Source organism: Ranitomeya imitator, chromosome 2 (genome assembly GCF_032444005.1).
Source record: "Ranitomeya imitator isolate aRanImi1 chromosome 2, aRanImi1.pri, whole genome shotgun sequence".
Classification (NCBI taxonomy): Eukaryota; Metazoa; Chordata; class Amphibia; order Anura; family Dendrobatidae; genus Ranitomeya; species Ranitomeya imitator.
Genome location: NC_091283.1, coordinates 583283807 through 583306341, shown reverse-complemented (window position 1 = coordinate 583306341; position 22535 = coordinate 583283807). Strand labels below are relative to the sequence as shown.

Sequence of the window (22535 nt, the reverse complement as noted above, 5' to 3'; positions counted from 1 at the left end):
AATCTGTGAGAGAGAGAGCACTGAGCTGTGAATACACATTTTTACAGGTATTTTTTTTTTTAAACTTGGATAAAAATGTTTCTAAAATGTCTATTGACTGACACTGTGAATACATATCTTTACAACTATTCTTTTCTTTTCCAAACTTAGGTAATTCTAATGAGCACAATGCACCATGACAATGCCGTAAGTGATAGAGAAGACAGAAAGCTTGACATTATTTTGGATTATAATACCACAAAGGGAGCAGTTGATACTTTAGACCAAGCAATATCAACATATACATGCAAACGCCAAACCAATCGGTGGCCAATGATTTTATTTTATAACATACTGGACGTTTCTGCATACAATGCATTTGTCTTATGGAGAGAAATCAACCCCGATTGGAATAAGCTGCATAAAAGAAGATTATTTCTTGAGGAATTGGGCAAATCCCTGGTTAGGCCATATATTGAGAGCAGAAAAATGACCCCCAGAAGTGAAAGAGCAACAGCCATTGTAAAAAGTGTCCAGCATGCTCAAGAAAGAGACTCCACATCCACGGCCTCCACCAGCACAGCTACCAGCAGCACAGCTACCAGCAAAAAAAGGAAGAGATGTAGCTTCTGTAGATCTTCCTGTGACAATAAGACTAATCTGACATGTGCTGGATGTTCAAAATATCTGTGTAAAGGACATGTGTCTTATTATTGTGTTCAGTGTAAAAACGCATGAACATGTTCAGTTTTTCTTTTTTCTTTCTAAAAAGGTTGAAGTTTTTATGATTTTTCATTTGTTGATTTATAAATATTGTTTTCAAAAAGTTAAATTTCATGTTTTAGTAATAGTAATGTAAAGCTTCTTTGTTATTTGTGTGCAGAATGCCAACAATCAAAGATAATTGTAAAAAGCCTGTGTAACCTTTTTATGAAAAAAATAAGTTAAGTTTAAATTGAAATGTTTCATTTGTTTATGATCAACCATGTTCACATACAGTATAATAATGAAAAAAAGTATTCAAATAAAACACTTAGAGTAGCTATAAATCAAGAATTAATAGGTTGGGTCATATTGACCCGGGAACAGTACAAGTGTATAGCAAATGCGAACAGAACAGCAGGGTTAACTGATCGAAAATACAGTTGCGTGACCCTAGTCAAAGGGTGACAGAGCAGTCTGTCTGCATCAGAATTAATGCTGATGTGGAGCTAGCAGGACCCTGAGAGGGGATCTTAAGATTTCATAATAAAATTATATTTATAAGTTACATTTTTATTTGCTAAAGAATAGAATGTCTCTCGATATCTTCCAACACGCAACCTCCGGTCCTCCCAAGACTTTCCTCTCTCCTCCATACTCATATGTTCCTCACCCAATTGCCTCCAATACTTCTCCTGAGTGTCCCCCATTCTATGGAATTCTGTGCTGCTGTAGACTTGCAGAGATCGGGATGTCGTCACAGACAGAAGGCAGATCAAGAGTAAAGTCAGAAGACCTAGTTGAGTCCATTTGTGTAGTCGAATCAGGCTGTACATGTGAGGATGAGGGCACAGCTATTATATCTGGGTTGGCCACTTCGGGCACCGCATGCATTTGCATTTGCTAGTTCTACTGGAGGTTGTTCAGGGCCTTTTTCGTCCTCACAATCGGCTATGACTGGTGGGACCATTTCTGGAACATTTTTCACTTCCTCAACTGAGTCAGGGTCCTTGGACAGGCAGAGCCGCAACATATTTTGATTTGGGTGCGGAACAGATGGCACTTCTTAGGCTTTACCTTTAATCCATGCTGTTGTAGGCGGCTCAAGACCTCTTCCAGCCTTCAGAGATATACCTCATATGAAGCCGCATAAACGACGATATCATCTAGATAAATGAGAGTGGCCTTGAAGTTCAGGTTGCCTAAACACCTCTCCATTAGTCGTTGAAATGTACCTGGAGCATTAGCCAGGCCGAACGGCATTCAATTGAACTCATATAACCCCATGGGGAGTATAAAGGCTGTTTCTGCTTGATCGTGCTCGGACATTGACACTTGCCAGTATCCACTGGCTAGATCTAACGTAGAGAGATATTTGGCATTACCCAGGGTGGACAGGGACTCTTCAATCCTTGGTAGTAGATAAGAATCTCGTACAGTACAAGGGTTGAGCTTACGGTAGTCCACACAAAAATGCAGCGTACCACCTTTCTTCCTCACCAGCATGAACGGGGTAGCCCATGGGCTCTGGCTCTTGTGAATTCTGCAGCATCTGAGACAGCATTCCTTTCACCTCCTGATACATTTGAAGGGGGGATTTGACAGTATCGCTCTCTTATGGGCGCGGTGTTTTCAGTTGGAATCTCGTGCGTGATCTCTGTTGTGCAACCAAAATCATCTTCATGACACGCAAACACACCCTGATATCGCCCTAACAGAGCTTCCAGTTGCTGGGTCTGCTGTGGCGTGAGTTCGGCCAGTATTTTTTTCTAGAATTTGCCGTCCCTATTGCAGGTGTTGAGGCTCGGGCACCAGAGCAGTATCTACAGCTACCATCCAAGGATCTTCCTGTTTTACTGTCAATTGCACAGCCTGTGATGATATTAACTCTTCCATCATAGCCAAGACTTGGACCACTTCACTTCTGGGTGGGAACATGATGTCACTTTTCCCTAAGTTGACACAACGTACAAGGATCGTATCGTCATGCACAGTAGCTAGCATACGTGCCACTAATAGTACCTGAGGTAGTTGTTCTGCATTGGCGGGCTCAATCTGAACTTCGACTCCTTCCAGAGGGGCACAGGCCTGGAAGGGCAAGGTAACCACTCTTTTTCCTAGTGGCAAAACTCGGTTAATTGCAGCTGGAGCAACTACCTTCCCCAGTGTCTTCCCACAGCTGGAGGTTTCTTGGGCTTGTGCCACCCTGATTAGCTGTTGGAATACCCTCCTCTGTGGAGTGCGAGGGCTCCACTGTCATAGAAACATGTCCAAAGACTCATTAATAAGAAGACTCCTGAATTTTTTTAACACGTTTATGCCTAACGTAACAGTGTGTCCCTTACTCACATCTTCAACTGTCAGTACCACTCCTTTTTGCCCTAGATCTTTACCGCAGATGATAATGTGCATCCAGACCACCCTTGCGACCGGGTTGGGCAGGTGATTTGCAGCCGTCAACTTGATCACTGGGTCCCATTCAAGCCGCATTGCCTCTGTGAAATGTCGGCGAAAGTATGCTTTGGGCATCGTGGTCACGTGTGAGCCCGTATCAACCAGACAGTGTACAGCCCGGCTATCCATTTCAGCCCAGATGAGATGACACATGGACATGAAATTTGTGAGACTTCTTCTACTTCTCCTTGACTGTTCAGGCTCCGAGTGGCATCCCACAAGCTCGGAGCGCCCTAGTTTAACAGAAGGCGTTGCAGAGGTCTACTCCGTCGGGTGCAGCCCCAAGCTATATGTCCAGTTTCTCTACAGTTGTAACATGTGGGGGTTCCTTCTTGACGAGGCACCCTCACCTCACGGCAGGGAACCGGCTGACTTCTGTACCCCGGTGGACTTGGGGTGACGGTTGGCTTTTTTTTTAATCAGCCAACTCTTCACGTATATGCTGGATTTCTTTTTGTAACTCTTCCACCCATTGGGGTGTAGTAGCCATCTCTGCAGATACATCTCCACTCCGGACCTTCCTCACCGGAACTGTCACCCCCTACTCTTGTTCCCCCGTGCGTGTTTCACTCCCTATTTTGGAAAAAGTCATATGTGGGTTTACCCACAAGAGCTCCTGTTTGAACAATACGTCACGCAAGACCATCTCTAGCTGGTCCGGCAGTACAATGTCAGTAGACCCCATGCCTACACCGTCCTTTCTAGCAATGGCCACATGGATCTCCTGTAGCGCATTCATGTACTGTCTTACTGTCTCCCCCTCTCTTTGAACCCGGCAGAACAACTGCATATGCAACTCCCCTACGTTTGTGGGGTCCCCATGGGTCTCCTCTAAAATCTGTAATACTTTGTCAAAGGTGTCTCGCGCCCTGGGGAATCATAACATGACAGAGTCCCTTGCTTCCCCATCTAAAGCCATCATGGCAGCCTCTGCCTCCAGAGCAAGGGTCATGGGAAGCATCCTCATCATCCCCTTGATCCACTCAGTCCAGCTACACAGCATAGTATTCTTTCCAGTAAAATTTGGGAGGTTGTTTAGCATGGCTCCCATGGATATACCAGTCCTAGGGCCCCCCAACTGCTTGGTCTGCCCCCTCCTTGCTGGTGAACGACATCCTGCCAACTTCGCCAAATGTAGACTTGCAGAGATCGGGATGTCATCACAGACAGGACGCAGCTAAAGAGTTAACAAATTTATTAACAGATGAAAACTCCACGCAGGGAGAAAATGGGTAAGGGAGGCAAAGGATATAGCAATATGGTTACTGCAGGGGAGAATGGGGTAAACAGGTGGTAAACGAATGTTCAAAAAGGGGAAAGAAGAGTACAACTTATCAGCCTGTCGGCTTCTTGATTGCAGCGTCTCAGTTTCCAATGATGGCAATGACAACAGCGGCACGTGATGTCGGAGTTGTTCTGGATGGACGGAGGTCGGGTTCCTCAATGCAGATAGAGAGTCTTTGCTACACTAGGTGGGTTCCCGTACCCACGGTTTCCTCGTACTGGTCTCAGTTCTTTATACTGTATCACCAGAGCGTGGCTCTGCTCCGCAGTGCAGGTGGAGAAGGAGTTTGTATGTCTGGCTCAGTCACCAGTACAATGCTAGGCTGCACACATGCAGCAGTCACTGGTCTCAAGTGTAAATAACCTCCTGGCACGGGGGACGTTGGGAGGGTCACTGCCTGATGTCCGCGAACAGTGGACATAATTACAGGGGTTACACTAGGTAGCCCTTGGTTAATAAGATGCTCCACTATAAAGGCCTGCACCTCACCTGAGGCACACTCTGTCTTCCCACCAGAACTCCTGCCTTTCTCCAGCGCGCAGCCTTTTTTATCTCTGACCCGACCCCTGCTGACAAGTGTAAAGGTCAGTCTGGGACAGAAATCTCTCCCCCGTGCAACAATGGTGACAGTCCCGACAGTTCCGGAACCGGCGCAAAAGAAGTACCCCTGGTCCAATTATTTACCACAATAAGAAGTTTCAGGTGGAACTTGAAAACACACCTCTTCAGGAATGCTTACAGCCTACAATGACCCTGCTACCACCTCACTACTTCACCACAACCAAAGCTGCTTCAACCCCTTACCCTACTGTCTCCTTCTTCGTAATAGACTGTAAGCCCCCAAGGACAGGGCCCTCTCCCCTCTGTACCAGTTTATCATTGTTTGTTTGTTTTATAGAGGGCAGTGTGACTCCCCAACTCTAATGAACGGTGTAGTTGTGTAGTTACTGATGTCACTGCTGTTCAGAGCTGCCGGGTCTCACAGAGTGCTGCAGGACCCAGAGTGGCAGCTGCTACAGTCTGTGGAGTTTCATTCTCTGAACAAGGCTCCATAGCCTTTGGATGTCAGATTCGGGGATCGTCGTGGGAATGCCAAGGACTACATTGGACCTGCATGGGAGGTTTCACAATAAATTTTTGAACGAGGGACAGTGTCTGGTCTTCATTTCTCTCTTTTTATTTTTTTCAGATTTCTATTTGTGGACTATGGAGGATTTGGTGGACTACCGGGGACAGTGATGATAATGTGTGCAAAACTGTAAAGCGCTGCGGAATATGTTAGCGCTATATAAAAATAAAGATTATTATTATTATTATTATTATTATTATTAAAACGCATCTACATGGATGTTTTCTTCAACAAATTGGAGAATCAAGGAAAGTGTTGGAGTTTTTTTTTTTCAAATAAAGTATTTATTGTGTGTGTGTGTTTTTATTTTTTATTGCTGGGTTAGTAATAGGGGTGTCTGACACCTCTCCATTACTACCCCCAGTACTAGATGCCAGCTGTGATTTTGAGAAATCACAGCTGACATCAACCACAACTATCAATACCCCATTACCACCACAGCAGGGCAATCAGGAAGAACCGGGCTAAGCATCAGACTTGGCGCACCTAATAGGATGCACCATTTCTGGGGCAGCTGTGGGCTTGTATTTTTAGTCTGGGAATGGCCCAATAGCCATGCATCTTCCTAGCACGATAACATCAGCCCGCAACTGTCTGCTTACCTTTGGTAGTTATCAAAAATTGGAAGAACCCGGCATTTTTTTCTTTTTTAATTTATTTATTAGGTTAAAGTTAAACACCCTTTAGTGCCACATGAACTCTTCTGCAAAAAAATTATAGTTTTCTTGAAAGATGCAGACTTTCCTGTACCACTGCTTGAAAAAAGTTTCTTCTAAAAAACGGTAGGTTTGTGAATTAATCTTGAGTAGTGTTGAGCATTCCGATACTGCAAATATCGGGTATTGGCTGATATTTGCTGTATCGGAATTCCGATACCGAGTTCCGATATTTTTGCGATATCGGAAATCGGAATCGGAAGTTCCTATAAGTTCCCAGTCATCTTCGGCGTGTGCGGTGCGTATGGTTCCCAGGGTCTGGAGGAGAGGAGACTCTCCTTCAGGCCCTGGGATCCATATTCATGTAAAAAATAAAGAATAAAAATAAAAAATATGGATATACTCACCCCTCCGACGTACCCTGGCTGTCACCGCTGCAAGCGTCTGCCTCCGTTCCTAAGAATGCAGAGAGTGAAGGACCTTCGATGACGTTGCGGTCACATGAGCAGTCAGGTGACCGATCACCTGACCGTGACGTCATAGTGATCCATATTTTTTATTTTTATTCTTTATTTTTTACATGAATATGGATCCCACGGCCTGAAGGAGAGTTTCCTCTCCTTCAGACCCTGGGAACCATCCAGGGTACCTTCCGATATTTGTGTCCCATTGACTTGCATTGGTATCGGGTATCGGTATCGGCGATATCCGATATTTTTTGGATATCGGCCGATCCCATCCGATACCGATACTTTCAAATATCGGAAGGTATCGATCAACACTAATCTTGAGTCCAACTTCAACCTGAAACAGTCCAACTAGCTCATCTTTAAGAATATCCACCTACAGCAGTACCTGACCTTCACTTTGTTGGTGTCTAAGTGGAAGCGGAGGTCTATGCCCTTTACCTATTCAGCCGCGTTGGCTCATCCATCTAGTCTATCAAGAGTTACTTCTATCTCATGATTCCAGAAAACCTTTGAAAGTGACTGGGACAAGAAATATCTGAATACAGATTTTACAGAGTCAGCTAAATCTCTTTTTTTTGGCCCATTTTGCCTGAGGAAAACAAACTGCCTAATAATTCTGTACACCTTGAAAAAGGCTGTTGTATTCTTAAAATGAACCTGTCAGCAGGATTGTGCTCAGGTTGGCGCCATTATATTGTTTAAAATGATAGCTTGGTTGATGAAATCCGTGGTCATATGCTTGTGGTTGTTATTTAATCTATATTTTCAGTTTTGAGTTAATGATATGCTCGTGCTCCGGGGTGGCCTGTTGCCTGTTGGGGGTCTTCTTGTGGTGCTCTGATTAGGTATTCATAATGCAGATTACTGACAGGTTACTGATCCCTCGGTGACCTCTTTCCTATTTTACATACTGCATAGTATATGGTTTGAAAAAGAAAATCACATTTATCAGGCAGGCAGCGGTGCCTGTGCTGTAGCATGATACGGTGGATAATATGCCTATTTTCGTTTCATTTAGACATACTGTATAATTTTACAGACAGTGATACCATGAAACTATACAACAGGCAGACTGTTCTCTTCTGACAAAACTGCAGAGGCGATGAAACGCGCGTCGAGGTGTTAGCAGCTGAGCGGCAGGTCCTTTTATCATGGTCACAGGCAATAAGCCGGTTTCCTAAACTTTACACATCATATACATCTGATAACACTTATGCCTAGTGATACAGACAGAGCCTAAGAGTTTGTGATTGCACATACTGCAGCATGCTGCCATTGTTCTCTCATGCTGATTCGGCATGAGAATATAATCGCTGAACTACTCTTCCCCGAATAATAACACTGGTCGGAGTGCTATCCGATAAAACATCACGTGGCACTACGCCCCGACATTGCTTGCTTGAAAAAAAAAACTGTGCTTTATTCACACTGTACAGATCCAGTGTCTACAGTTCTGGTGTCATGTCAATAGTGCTGCAGCCAATCAGGGAGCTCAGCAGCGAACTAATTCTCTGTTGACGTTATGTTAGAGAGGCACACATTAATAGACAATTACATTAATGTAATTTTTTTTTACATTTTTCTTTTCAACAAAAAAATTGAAAAAAAAAATCATTGACCACTAACTATACTTTTTCTATTTAGAGTTGTTATTGTTATATGGTTGGGTCAAAGGGTTTCTCCGGCACCGTTTATTTCCACATTGGGAACTGAGTGGTGCTGATACCCTATGGTGAAACCATACCTACCAAGACACATCCATGATAGCTGCCATTCATGCATCTGTCCCGTCAGGTATCTGTAGACTATGTCTTCAATGCAGAAGTAAGCAGCGCTGAGCAAACCCTTTATAGTGAACCTGGCAGCTGCTACCTGCTGTGTGACCTATGGGCAGCATGTTTCCGGCACCGTCTGAACGATCAAAGCCTGATATGTTTGTATCTGAAACGCTGCGGTATCACAGAGAAAAACATGTCTGACTTCTCCCATCCTGCTGCCAATGACTGGTCTCTTTCGGTATACGCACATAGGAAGAAAATTGTCCCTCAATGGGAGTGGATGGGAAGAAGCCACCAGGGACCCGCCTGTCTGACTAGTCACCTGAGTGGCCTTGGTCCTCTTAAAGTATGTTTTTCCCCAAAATGCCGCAGTGTTTTAGAGTCAAACATACCTTTCTGGAATCATACAGCCAATGTCTGATACATGCGGCCTGTGGATCGAGCAGCATGTCAGCCATCAGATTCCCTTTATGATCCCATAGGTGCCATTTATGTCCCATGGATGACTACTATCCTTTTGCTTTTGAGGAGAACTATAACTCCCATCATGTACAGCAGCTCCTATGGCATGATGGGAGTTATACAGTAGTTTACCACTGGAGTGGTGATTTTCTTTTGAGTTAGTGGCATGGGAGAAGAGTGGACATAGCTTTTTTCCTTAAGTCTACTAATGCTTGCCTCTTAACAGCTTCTTTGTTCCACTCCGGTGCTGCTTTCTATACTTCTGCTCCATGCACTCATGGTAAGGTTATCAGCTGCTTATAAATCATTTCTGGCCCTGCCACTGGACTGGATAGGTGGAAGTGGGCGGTCTGATGTCCTGATCATGAGCCGTAGTAAGAAGCAGGAGCAGCACAGAACAGCACAGCACACCTCCTCCCTCCTCCTGCCCTGTCTCTATGTTACCTCACTGCAGCTCGTGATCAGGACATCAGACCGCGGCAACCAACTTCATCCTGTCTAGTGCGGCGACAGTGATTTTAGAAGTAGAGCTCGATCGTGTGCATAAGGCAAGCTGATGCTGCTTGGTGTGCTGGCTGCAGAAGACAACACGGAACGCCCGCTGACAGTGTGAAGGGGGCGCCAGATCGAGCAGCCCACTACCGGGACTGGCCGTCTGGCATTTGTTATATTTCTTTCCTGTACAATAAGATTAGGAATGCTCAATAGAAGACATAAGGTACCATCACATTAAGTGACGCTGCAGCGATATAGACAACGAGCCGATCGCTGCAGCGTCGCTGTTTAGGTCGCTAGGAGACGTCAAACACCGGCAACAGCTGAATAATGCAGGAGCGATCCAGTGACGTACTTATCGTTCTCGCTGGTTGTTCGCTCCATGAAAAACCATTGCAGGCAGTGGCGTAACTACCGCGGTCGCAGCGGTCGCCATTGCGACGGGGCCCGGGCTGGTCAGGGGCCCTCCCCCCGGCAGATCAGAGGCACCGGCCGACACCATGTTCATGGGCGGACATACCGCCGGTTCAACCGGTGCAGCTCTGGGGGGCCCCTGCAGTGCGGCCAGGGACGCTACTAGCGGCAGAAGAGAGGGCGGCAGAACTGGATTTGCGCTGCTAGTTTTTTTTTTTTTTTTTTTTATAAAACTCTGGGGTCAAGTGCCCACCCCCCCTCCTCCCTCCTTCTCACCCCCCCTCCTCCCTCCCTCCTTCCCACCTCCCTCCTTCCCGCCCCCCCTCCTCCCTCCTTCCCGCTCCCCCTCCCTGAAGACGTAATACTCACCTTCCTCCAGCGGTGGCTGCAACTGCATCTCAGCGCCGGCAGCGCGTCCTGTCTTCAGCGGTCACATGGTACCGCTAATTTAAGATCATGAATATGCGCATATTCATGACCTTAATTAGCGCTATCATGTGACCGCTGAAGACAGGAAGGAAGACGCTGCAGAAGAGATGCCAGGAAGGAAGTTCTGTTCTGTGCTGCGCGGTAAGAGGTAAGTATGACAGGGAAAAAGGACGGGGAGCCATGCACACAGGGAAAAAGGATGGGGAGCCATGCACACAAGGAAAAAGGATGGGGAGCCATGCATGCAGGGTGGGAGGATAGGGGAGGCATGCACGCAGGGGAGAAGGATGGGGGAGCCGTGAACGCAGGGGAGAAGAATGGGGGAGCCGTGAACGCAGGGGAGAAGGATGGGGAGCCGTGAACGCAGGGGAGAAGAATGGGGGAGCCGTGAACGCAGGGGAGAAGGATGGGGAGCCGTGAACGCAGGGGAGAATGATGGGGGAGCCGTGAACGCAGGGGAGAAGGATGGGGGAGCCGTGAACGCAGGGGAGAAGGATGGGGAGCCGTGAACGCAGGGGAGAAGGATGGGGGAGCCGTGAACGCAGGGGAGAATGATGGGGGAGCCGTGAACGCAGGGGAGAAGGATGGGGGAGCCGTGAACGCAGGGGAGAAGGATGGGGGAGCCGTGAACACAGGGGAGAAGGATGGGGGAGCCGTGAACGCAGGGGAGAAGGATGGGGGAGCCCAGCACGCAGGGGAGAAGGATGGGGAGCCGTGAACGCAGGGGAGAAGGATGGGGGAGCCGTGAACGCAGGGGAGAAGGATGGGGGAGCCGTGAACGCAGGGGAGAAGGATGGGGGAGCCGTGAACACAGGGGAGAAGGATGGGGGAGCCATGAATGCAGGGGAGAAGGATGGGGGAGCCGTGAACGCAGGGGAGAAGGATGGGGGAGCCATGCACACAGGGTGGGAGGATGGAGTATAAATATGGAGTATAAATACTGGGCCCTATAGGGGGGACACAGTGTGAGTGGACAGTGTGAAGAGGGGGCCGGTATAGAAAGGAGAGGTCAGTGTGAAGAGTATGTACCATAAGAAGGACAGTGTGGGGGTCATATTTTGTGCAGACAATATAGTGAGGGGCAATTTTTTATTCCAGAGCATTATAATGACACTTGTATCTTTAAGAGCATCTTGTGGAGACTTTCTGCAAAAGAGCGGAAAAGATGGAAGTCTGCAGAGACGGCTGTGGATGAGAAAACTCATCATGGGATCTGGACAAGATGAAGAAAAGAAGAATGGCTCCAGAGACGACGTCATCTATAAGGTACCTGGATGTAAATGTTATTTGTGATACTGACTAACTCTCATGTTTTTATTTATGTTAGGAGCTTTAAAGGGGTTGTCCAGGTTTGTAATGAGTCTGCAGTCATTCTTTGTGACTGCAGACTTCTGACTTCTCACAGTGCGCCCTGCACGCTGTCAGGATTCTGTCGTGCTGGCGATTTACATACGTGCGGTCACATGCTGACTAGACATGTGTAGCCTCCGTCAGTGAAAATGAACTGAGCGAGGCCGGGCATGTCTAGTTGGAATGTGGCCAGAGGTATATAAATCGCATACTTGTGCTGACATGACCGTCCACCGGCAAGGGAGAATCCTAGTAGTGTGCAGTGCATGCGTTGTGAGAATTCAGAAGCTGCAATGTCAGGATTCAGCTCTGCAGGTTCTGGTGATGGTGGCCGCCATATTGGCAAAGCCTGAGGCGGCTGCTGGGACCGGGAACAGATAGTGCCGGAGCTAGTGGGGGGCACGTGGACCAAGCCGCCCAGGAGGGGGATGCCGCAGCGGCTCAGCCATATGGAGGATCCGGGGATGAACATGGAGGTGTACGGGACCGGCGGAAGTGAGGTGTGTCTGCTGCCCGTGTGTCGCCGTCTCGGCCCCCAGCGTCCCTGGCCCCCTGTGACACCAGCCCCGTTTCCTCCCTGCTGTCCCGTGCCCCATGTCTTAGTAGGTCCCCAGGTTCAGGTCATGGTGCTCCTCTGGGCTCCCCGTACACACCTTGTTCCTCCTCCCCTGGTCTCCCAATGCTCCTCATCTCCCATGCCCTGAGTCCTCCTGCACCCCCCATGCATTCCCTGCCCCTTGTCCCCATGTGACTCGTCTGCCCTGCTCTCAAGTCTCCCCTGTCACCTTTCTCACCGTGTGTTCTCCATCTACCCTGTCCTTGTAATCCCTGTGCCCCCTTCTTCCCTCCTCCCAAGTTTCCCCCCCCCATCTTCCTCTGTCCCCTTGCGTCCCTATCTACTCTGCCCTCGGAGTCCCCTTGTGTCCTCTTGTGCCTGTCTCCATTGCACCCTAGTCCCCGTGTGTCCCATTGTGCCCTTCTCCCCTTCCTCTTAGTCCTTATGAGTCCCCTTGTGCTTCTATCCCTTGTCCCCGTGTGTAGCCGTGTGTCAGTGTCCCTTGCCAACTAGTCCCTGTGTGTCGCCTTGCGCCTGTCTCCCTTGTCCCCTTATGCTTGTGTCCCTTGTCCCCGTGTGCCAGTCTTCCTTGCCCATTAGTCCCTGTGTGTCCCCTTCTAAGTCTCCATGGCCAACTAGTCCCTGTGTGTCCCCTTGTGCCAGTCTCCCTTGTCCCCTTGTGTCATTCTCCCTTGCCCACTAGTCCCCTTTTAACCTTCTCCCCTGCCCCCTAGCCCCCAAGTGTCCCCTTGTGCCTGTCTTCCTTGCTCCCTAGCCCCCCTATATTACTATTGTGCCTGTCTCCCCTACTCCCCTTGTGTCCTTGTCCCCTGCCCCCTAGTCACCATTTGCTCATGTCTTTCTCACTGCCCCTGTATGAGGGGCTGCATTATACTGTGAGGGGGGCTGCATTATATTCTATGGGGGTTACATTGTATTGTATGGCCGGGCTGCAGTATACTCTGTGGGGTGGCTGTATTATACTATATGTGGGCTGCATTATACTGAATCGAGGACTATGGGGAATATATTATACTATATGAAGAACTATGGTCCATCATACTATGGGAAGTGAATTGTACAACATGGATGACGATGGCGGTGCATTATACTATATGGAGCACTATGAGGAGTATATTATACTATATGGAGGACTGAGCAGTGTATTTTAATATATGGAGGACTATGTGGAGTGTATAATACTAAATAGAGGACTGAGGAGTGTATTATACTATATGGAGGACTATGAGGGGTTCATTATACTATATGGAGCACTATGAGGAGTGTATTATACTATATGGAGGACTGAGCAGTGTATTTTAATATATGGAGTACTATGTGGAGTGTATAATACTAAATGGGGGACTGAGGAGTGTATTATACTATATGGAGGACTATGAGGGGTGCATTATACTATATGGAGCACTATGAGCAGTGGATTATACTATATGGAGGACTGAGCAGTGTATTTTAATATATGGAGGACTATGTGGAGTGTATAATACTAAATGGAGGACTGAGGAGTGTATTATACTATATGGAAGACTATGAGGGGTGTATTATACTATATGGAGGACTGAGCAGTGTATTATACTATATGGAGCACTACGAAGAGTGTATTATGCTATATGGAGGACTGAGGAGTGTACAATACTATATGAGGGACTATGGGGAGTGTATTATACTATAAGGAGTACATTATAGTTCTCATATGGATCCCCATGACTTCTATGTTAACCCCTGATGAGTATAATGGTTTATTTTCTTTTATACATTACATAACAATGGCAGTACGGGGGACAAATATATGCCAGGATGGGGCACTGGATAGTTATGCAACTGAGGTCACACTATACAACTTTGCAATAAAGCTATAGTGTGCAATATTAATAGGGAAAATGTGAATTTGGGTGGAAAATATTTTGGCATGGTGGGGGGCCCCATTTGAAAGTTCGCACCGGGGCCCATAACTTTGTAGTTACGCCACTGATTGCAGGCATCGTTGCTTTTGCTGTCAAACTTTACGAATCACGCCGACCTGACGACCAAATAAAGTTCCGGACTTCTAGCTCCGGCCAGCGATGTCACAGCGGGAGCCAGATCGCTGCTGCGTGTCAAACACGAGATCGCTATCCAGGACGCTGCAACGTCACGGATCGCTGTCGTTCTCATTGGAAAGTTGCTCAGTGTGAAGGTACCTATACATTTACAAAAGTGTTCCCACTACAATATGTTCAGATCGGTGGGATTTACTTTGTTGTCTCAAATACATGTAAGGCTTAAACTTCCTTTGTGAATGGAATTAAAAGCAGTCCATCGTCGGAATCAGAGAGTTCCATGTATCGAAAAATCATAGTGAGACAGCCTTTAAATAGAAAAGTTAACGAATATACAATACTCATGGAGCATGTGACGATCTTGTAATGTTGGCTGTTTAGTAGTAAAAACACTTTAACTAGACTGCATTTTTTCCCAATATTTTAGTTTGAAGATGGAGTAAGTGAAATCTGCCTGAGAATTTTAGACATGAGCCCAAATTTTCAGAAAAATCCAACTCTAGATTGTTCAAAGAGAGGAGACCCTGTCTACATCAGTAGAGTTTTATCTGCCATGGTAAGCCAGGCCATTTGGGTAAACAGCATGCTATTGTTTTTGTATGATTCATGGGAAAACTTCATTTTCTGTTATTAATCACTAAAATATGCAGATCAATTCTAACGATGATCAAGGAGTAATAGAATCTTCCTGGGATGAGTTGTTCATGAATGGTACCAACCCAAGCACATGGAATGGAAGTGTTACTATTTTGAGAATTTGGCACAACAGTGGATGCAGACCAGTTCGATATGGACAGTGCTGGGTTCTAGCTGGAGTGATGTGCACAGGTAAATTCTATTAAAACTATAAACTGATGTATAAAAATTGGGTACTTCTAGTTTCAAGAAACATATTATTACATTAAGGGTGCAATATTGTTTTCTACATTCCAGAGCATATTTACTGTGGAAACTTTTACGCAGTCCACCAGGTTGGGTTTTCATTACCTTATTGCAATATATGGCTTACTGCGTATTAGCAACCTGCTACATTTTTTATATATTTTAAAGAGGTTTTCTGGTCTCCTATAAAAACTCAGCAGCCACTCGATGCTCTATGCCAAATAGTGATTTGTCACGAATCCTCTGTATGCTCCATGCGACTGGGTGGTCATATGACTGAAATGTATGTAATGTGCTGACTAGACTCCACCTGGCTTCTCTCAATAGAAGAGAATTGAAAGAAGTCTGATTGAGTCTACTCAGCATGTGATCGCAAGTAAGAGAGGCCGGACAGCAGCCCATGGGCCCTAAGGGGAGGCCGACATGAGGGGGTTAACGTGGGAAATGGTGAGCTATCTGGGGATTCTTGTTTTGGAGCTGGGGCGGTGAGGAATGGGTTAATATTAAGAACGGGAAGAAGAATGCTTAACTGTGAGTTCATAAATGAGGTGGGGTTCTTTTTGGCAATAAGGGGGAAGGACATTATAAGAAAGGCACTCTCCTCACAGCGTCGACAATTTTAAGTAGCCACCTGAAGAGTTAAGGAAGCTCCCACCCACCCTCCCCATTTTTATATGAGGAGTAATTGTTGGAGGTGTGTTAAGATCGTTTTTCAATGCTGGGAATATAAAAAAGCTATTGTCAGTGGTGGTACTGTTGTGGCGAGTATGTCAATTTGTCATGGCAGCTCAGCGGGGGGAGGTCCTCGAAGTCGGTGGAAGTGGAAAATGGCGGGTTAATGGGGGGGATCTTGAGAGGCCCTTGACTCCCCCTGGATGAATTGAAGTAGGCGGGGTGGGGATATCCCGTTGTAGTGGTATTCAAGGGACCCTTGGATGGGTCTTTTGGTTTGATCAGGTTGGTTGCTAGCTATCCCTGAGCTGGGACATAGCGGCTTGGGGTAAGACTTAGCCTGGGTGGCCAAAAAGTGGGATTGGGTTATGTGAAGTTTATCATTTCTGGCTTCGAGGACCACCCTCCTTTATTGGTTGTTTATTGTTAAAATTGTTATAATTTATGTTAATAAAAGGCTGCTGTGGCCATTTAAAATCCAATTAAGGCTACGGGTGTTTTATTCGGGGGCGTTATATTATATAAGGTGGGTTGTGGTTGGGTTTTTTAATTTATTAAGGGGTAAGGCAGTATATCAACTGGGCTCACATGAGTCACGTATACCCCTTTTGTCATGCAAATCACATAAATGTGACCCACTCAAATGGGGAATACTGGGGAATTGTGACAGCATGCACACCACACAGTGTCACCAATGAGCAGTCTGCAGTTGCATAAAGTGAGAGACTGGACTTCTCCTTTAAGATCCACACATCTAAAGGTGTGCATGCACATTAGACAGTTGTTGGACGAATGATTGCTCAGCCTCCGGCTATATATACTGAGAATTCATGTGTTTTTGGTGGGAAAAGGTGAATAAGTCGCAGCCTGACAATAAATTGAAATATTCCAACGGAGCAAAGAATCCAACATGTATTTCAACATGATGTTCCTTCTTTCCACCAACATCTCTCATGAAGGGAGAGTCAAAACAAGACCATACACATATGATAGTCAGCGGTAACAGCCCTCCTTTCTTTTATATGGCCACTCTACAGTTAGTATGACAATATATTTGGCCTCCACCTCCAGTCTCTCTGATTTTTTTGTCTTTGCAGTGTTGAGATTCCTGGGAATTCCTGCTCGTGTAGTGACAAACTTTCAATCCGCACATGATACGAACTTGAGCCTAACGGTTGACGAGTATTATGATGAAACTGGGAAGAAGTTGGAGCCCGCACAAGGAGACAGTGTCTGGTGAGAACAGATTTCAAGGAGAGGCTGCTTTGTATACATTCCCAGACTAACATGTTACTTAAAAGTCCTAAACCAATATAATCAACGACACCAAACCAGTAATGTTACCTTCTCTTTCTTCGCCTTACTAAATTAGTGCCAGATACCTGGTTATTCAGCATTGATGTACTAGGGGTATTGGAAAAATACGATATGCAATATATTCTGGATAGTCCAAATATTCAAGAATATATTGCTAGGAGTCACAATGAAATATTAGTAGAAGCTATTCTGAATAAATCTAGGATTGCATTGTCAGGTGAGAATAGATTCCCTATGCGTATTGCTATGAACTGGCTTCATCAGGTATAAAGTCTTGATTACCCCTGAAGAAGCCATTTCATGGAAATTATAATCCCACATGGATGTTCAAGATTAATTTTACTTTTTGATTACTACATACATTGATATTTGGGATATATCTTGATCTGGTCACTTCATCTTTGGACATTGCATTATTCTTAATTTTCTTATGTAATTTTTATATTATCGACTCATTTTTTTTCTATATAAGTATGGTTTGTTGACACATGTTGGTAAGCAAGCTACAAAATTATTTTCCAGTCAAATTATTTCCTAAATTATCATTATTACAACTACACTAGCATATTCTCATATTGAAATGTTGTAAAACTATATAGGAATTTTCATGTCTGGGATGAAGGTTGGATGGCAAGGAAAGACCTCCCTCCAGGTTATGATGGCTGGCAAGTTTTAGATCCCACCCCACAAGAGATCAGTGGAGGCAAGTATATACATATATACTGCATGAGCTCATATTGTATATAGACTTGCCATTTGGTTTATCTTATTCTGTATTCTTCCAGGGACGTATTGCTGTGGCCCAGCCCCTGTGAAAGCAATCAAAGAAGGAGATGTAGATGTAGATTACGATGTTGCATTCGTGTTTACAGAAGTGAATGGTGATGTAATTCACTGGGTTCTACACGATGGTGGCGTAGAACAAGGAAAAGTGGACACCCTCACCATTGGCCAGTCCATAAGTACGAAAAGTGTTGGAAGTAACACCAGAGAAGATATAACAAACCAATACAAGTATGAGGATGGTAAATATAACTCTCAGTGACAGAAATTATAACATTTCTATTACTTCTATGGTGGATAATGTTCACTCTCTCCTACTTTATTCTATAGGATCTGCCGAGGAAAGGACTGTATTTGAAAAAGCTTTAGGGAAATTGAAATTTATGAAACCATTTACGGAAAGAGATTCGATTGTGGCACTGGACTTCAATGTGTCCTTGAAGTTGGCACAGTCCCCTCTCATCGGACAGACAATCATTCTTCTATGTCGCATTCATAACCGAGGCTTTGAACCCAAAAAATTCAGCGTAACTCTCAGTGGTCAAGAGATGATGTATAATGGTAAAGCTCTGGAGCAATTCTGGACTGAAAACATAGAGATTGATGTCAGTCCAGGCAAAGGTAAGGAAGCACTGAAGTATGAATTCTCAAGTTTATCCTCATAGCAAGGTTAAGGCGGAGACGGTATCAATAATTTGATGATTTCTATGTCGATATTGCTTTTGTCTTTGAATGTTACCAACCATTGTTTCTTCTCTCTAAAGTCTGAAGGCAAAGGAAAAAGCGGCACCAGTTATATATCAACAGAAGAGCAAATGGGTGTGCAAAATTTCCCAGGCAAAAGCCTAATCCAAATAGTAAAAACAAAATATGGAAGCAGCACTCCAAAAATAGTGCAAATTATAGGACTTTCATGGCGCATATGGTGACATTTTGATTCATAGTGTGAACCTTTGTCAAGCAGAAAGCTTCATACTATGAACTGAACTGTTGACACACAGGCCAAAAAAGTCCTATCATTTGCACTAATTTTGGAGTGTTGCCTCCATTCTTTTATATATGTGTGTATATATATACATATATATATATATACAGTGGGGCAAAAAAGTATTTAGTCAGTCAGCAATAGTGCAAGTTCCACCACTTAAAAAGATGAGAGGCGTCTGTAATTTACATCATAGGTAGACCTCAACTATGGGAGACAAACTGAGAAAAAAAAATCCAGAAAATCACATTGTCTGTTTTTTTATCATTTTTTTTTGCATTTTATGGTGGAAAATAAGTATTTGGTCAGAAACAAACAATCAAGATTTCTGGCTCTCACAGACCTGTAACTTCTTCTTTAAGAGTCTCCTCTTTCCTCCACTCATTACCTGTAGTAATGGCACCTGTTTAAACTTGTTATCAGTATAAAAAGACACCTGTGCACACCCTCAAACAGTCTGACTCCAAATTCCACTATGGTGAAGACCAAAGAGCTGTCAAAGGACACCAGAAACAAAATTGTAGCCCTGCACCAGGCTGGGAAGACTGAATCTGCAATAGCCAACCAGCTTGGAGTGAAGAAATCAACAGTGGGAGCAATAATTAGAAAATGGAAGACATACAAGACCACTGATAATCTCCCTCGATCTGGGGCTCCACGCAAAATCCCACCCCGTGGGGTCAGAATGATCACAAGAACGGTGAGCAAAAATCCCAGAACCACGCAGGGGGACCTAGTGAATGAACTGCAGAGAGCTGGGACCAATGTAACAAGGCCTACCATGAGTAACACACTACGCCACCATGGACTCAGATCCTGCAGTGCCAGACGTGTCCCACTGCTTAAGCCAGTACATGTCCGGTCCCGTTTGAAGTTTGCTAGAGAGCATTTGGATGATCCAGAGGAGTTTTGGGAGAATGTCCTATGGTCTGATGAAACCAAACTGGAACTGTTTGGTAGAAACACAACTTGTCGTGTTTGGAGGAAAAAGAATACTGAGTTGCATCCATCAAACACCATACCTACTGTAAAGCATGGTGGTGGAAACATCATGCTTTGGGGCTGTTTCTCTGCAAAGGGGCCAGGACGACTGATCCGGGTACATGAAAGAATGAATGGGGCCATGTATCGTGAGATTTTGAGTGCAAACCTCCTTCCATCAGCAAGGGCATTGAAGATGAAACGTGGCTGGGTCTTTCAACATGACAATGATCCAAAGCACACCGCCAGGGCAACGAAGGAGTGGCTTCGTAAGAAGCATTTCAAGGTCCTGGAGTGGCCTAGCCAGTCTCCAGATCTCAACCCTATAGAAAACCTTTGGAGGGAGTTGAAAGTCCGTGTTGCCAAGCGAAAAGCCAAAAACATCACTGCTCTAGAGGAGATCTGCAGGGAGGAATGGGCCAACATACCAACAACAGTGTGTGGCAACCTTGTGAAGACTTACGGAAAACGTTTGACCTCTGTCATTGCCAACAAAGGATATATTACAAAGTATTGAGATGAAATTTTGTTTCTGACCAAATACTTATTTTCCACCATAATATGCAAATAAAATGTTAAAAAAACAGACAATGTGATTTTCTGGATTTTTTTTTCTCAGTTTGTCTCACATAGTTGAGGTCTACCTATGATGTAAATTACAGACGCCTCTCATCTTTTTAAGTGGTGGAACTTGCACTATTGCTGACTGACTAAATACTTTTTTGCCCCACTGTATATATATGTATATATATATACACAATATAAAGATTGTACTTACCAAAGCCCCCAGTTATTAGAGCGCTGCCTGCTTTTTCCCTTTCTTTATATAAATATTTATGTATCTAATTTTATTATTATTATTATTATTTTGTACATAGAAGCGCAGAGGTATATGAAGCTGTATCACTTGTACCAGTACAATGTGTCATTAAAAAAGAGCATCATATAGACACTGTGTAAGGCTAACTTAGCTACTCCCCACGGTAGACACATGAACACTTTTAGGTTAAAGTCTTTGGATGGTTTATTACTTCATAAATAGTGATGAGCGAGTATGCATGATTTGCGGCTGCTAGGCAGCCTGAACACATGTGGGGATTGCCTAACAAACAGGCAACCCCCACATGTATTCAGGCTATCTAGCAGCCGCAAATCATGCAACTGCGGCGACACAAACTAAATCTACGAGCATGCCCAAAATACTCAGAGATCACCCGAGCATGCTTTGAAATCTTGAGTAACGAGCACACTTGCTCATCACTATTCATAAATCATAAAGTCCAAATTAATAACAAAATACAGCCTTTCTGGCACAAATGAAAATAAAAAAAAGTCTATACAAAGTCCAGGGAACTACTGGTTTACTCTCAGCACATACCATGCTAGAGAAAAACGTATTGCTTTCCCATCACACAGGATAATTACCGTTGCGACATATATTTCCCCTCACATACGGTGTCATAACACGTAGCCAGAGAAAGTTTGAATCCCAGCGAGGACCACTACGTACATTGTATGAATTGCAAAATATAAACATAAAGTGTCCCCACCTCCAATAAAATAGGAAAAACGTGATTTTGTTTAGAAATGCATTTTATTGCATACTAATAGGGGTAGTCCAGACTTGGAACAAAAGTCTGCAGTCCCTCAAGTATTCGGTACTTTTACAGTATCCATTCATCACTTTTTAACAGTTTCTTTAGAGCAAGAGGAGAAATGGTAAATAGGTGTGGCTAGGGTCGTGAATAAGGGCATAGCCCAACATATTGCTGTTATTGGCACTACATGATCTCCCCCTCTTTTCTTCCTGGAAAGTTGGGAGTTATGGTATAGCTGTCATGCAACATTCAATTATTTTGAAGCTCATTTCATTTTTAAAATGAGATGTAGAAAGGTTAGAGATATTCTGCAATGCAAACATTTTTTTTAAAGAAAAATTATAAAAATACGGAAGGTTATGTTGCTCATATAACTCTTTCCAGAGAGCTAGCATATCCCTATAATAGATTCTGTTGCATATTTCTGATGGCAGGTTACATTACCTGCAATTTGATCAGGCCCCAGGGTGCTAAAGAGAAGATGTATTGCATTCCAATTCCATGATCAGATTCTGATCAGAGCCGAATTTGAGCCGAATGTCAACATAGTGTGATGCGATTCTCTAAGATGAGAAAATCAGAGCACACTGTGAGGAGATGGAGAACAAAATTTCTCCATCTTCTTTATTGCATGCGTACTCCGAAAATTGGACTGCGCTTGTATGTCATCTGAGTGCAGTCCGATGATTTCCACGTTCCCTTAGACTTGAATGAGTGAGTGGCATCCTATTTCAAAGTGAAATTACAGCATGCTGCGATTTTGTCAGTGAAAAAAACTGGTCATCAGGACTGCCCCATTAAATAGTATTGGTCCAAGTGCTGTCAAATAAAAAATCGGATAGCACTCATCAGATGTATACGGTGGAATAATCGAGCCCTTATGAAAAAAAGCACTAAAAGCTACTGTCATAACTACTTTTCTTTAATAAAATAAATATGTAAAGTTATATTTAAAGAACCATGTTATTCTAACCAAATAGAAATGGCATCTCCGACCCCCAAACAGACCGTGCAAAAAAACGACTGTCACAACAATCATTAAAAGGGTTTTCAGGTTCCATAAAACCCCTTCCTCTCCATTTTTTTAAAAAACGAGCCTCA

The 22535-nt window shown here is 44.5% G+C and overlaps 1 protein-coding gene across 1 annotated transcript in view; it reads left to right on the top strand.

Moving 5' to 3' along the window:
- LOC138665085 (protein-glutamine gamma-glutamyltransferase 5-like) overlaps positions 1–22535 on the top strand; it is a 105854-nt gene that overhangs the window by 58476 nt on the left and 24843 nt on the right. Inside the window, exons 5-10 of the mRNA XM_069752258.1 lie at positions 14644–14772; positions 14867–15044; positions 16868–17006; positions 17687–17790; positions 17873–18112; positions 18201–18491. Of these exons, the coding sequence (XP_069608359.1) occupies positions 14644–14772; positions 14867–15044; positions 16868–17006; positions 17687–17790; positions 17873–18112; positions 18201–18491 (1081 nt within the window). The remainder of the gene's footprint in view (positions 1–14643; positions 14773–14866; positions 15045–16867; positions 17007–17686; positions 17791–17872; positions 18113–18200; positions 18492–22535) is intronic.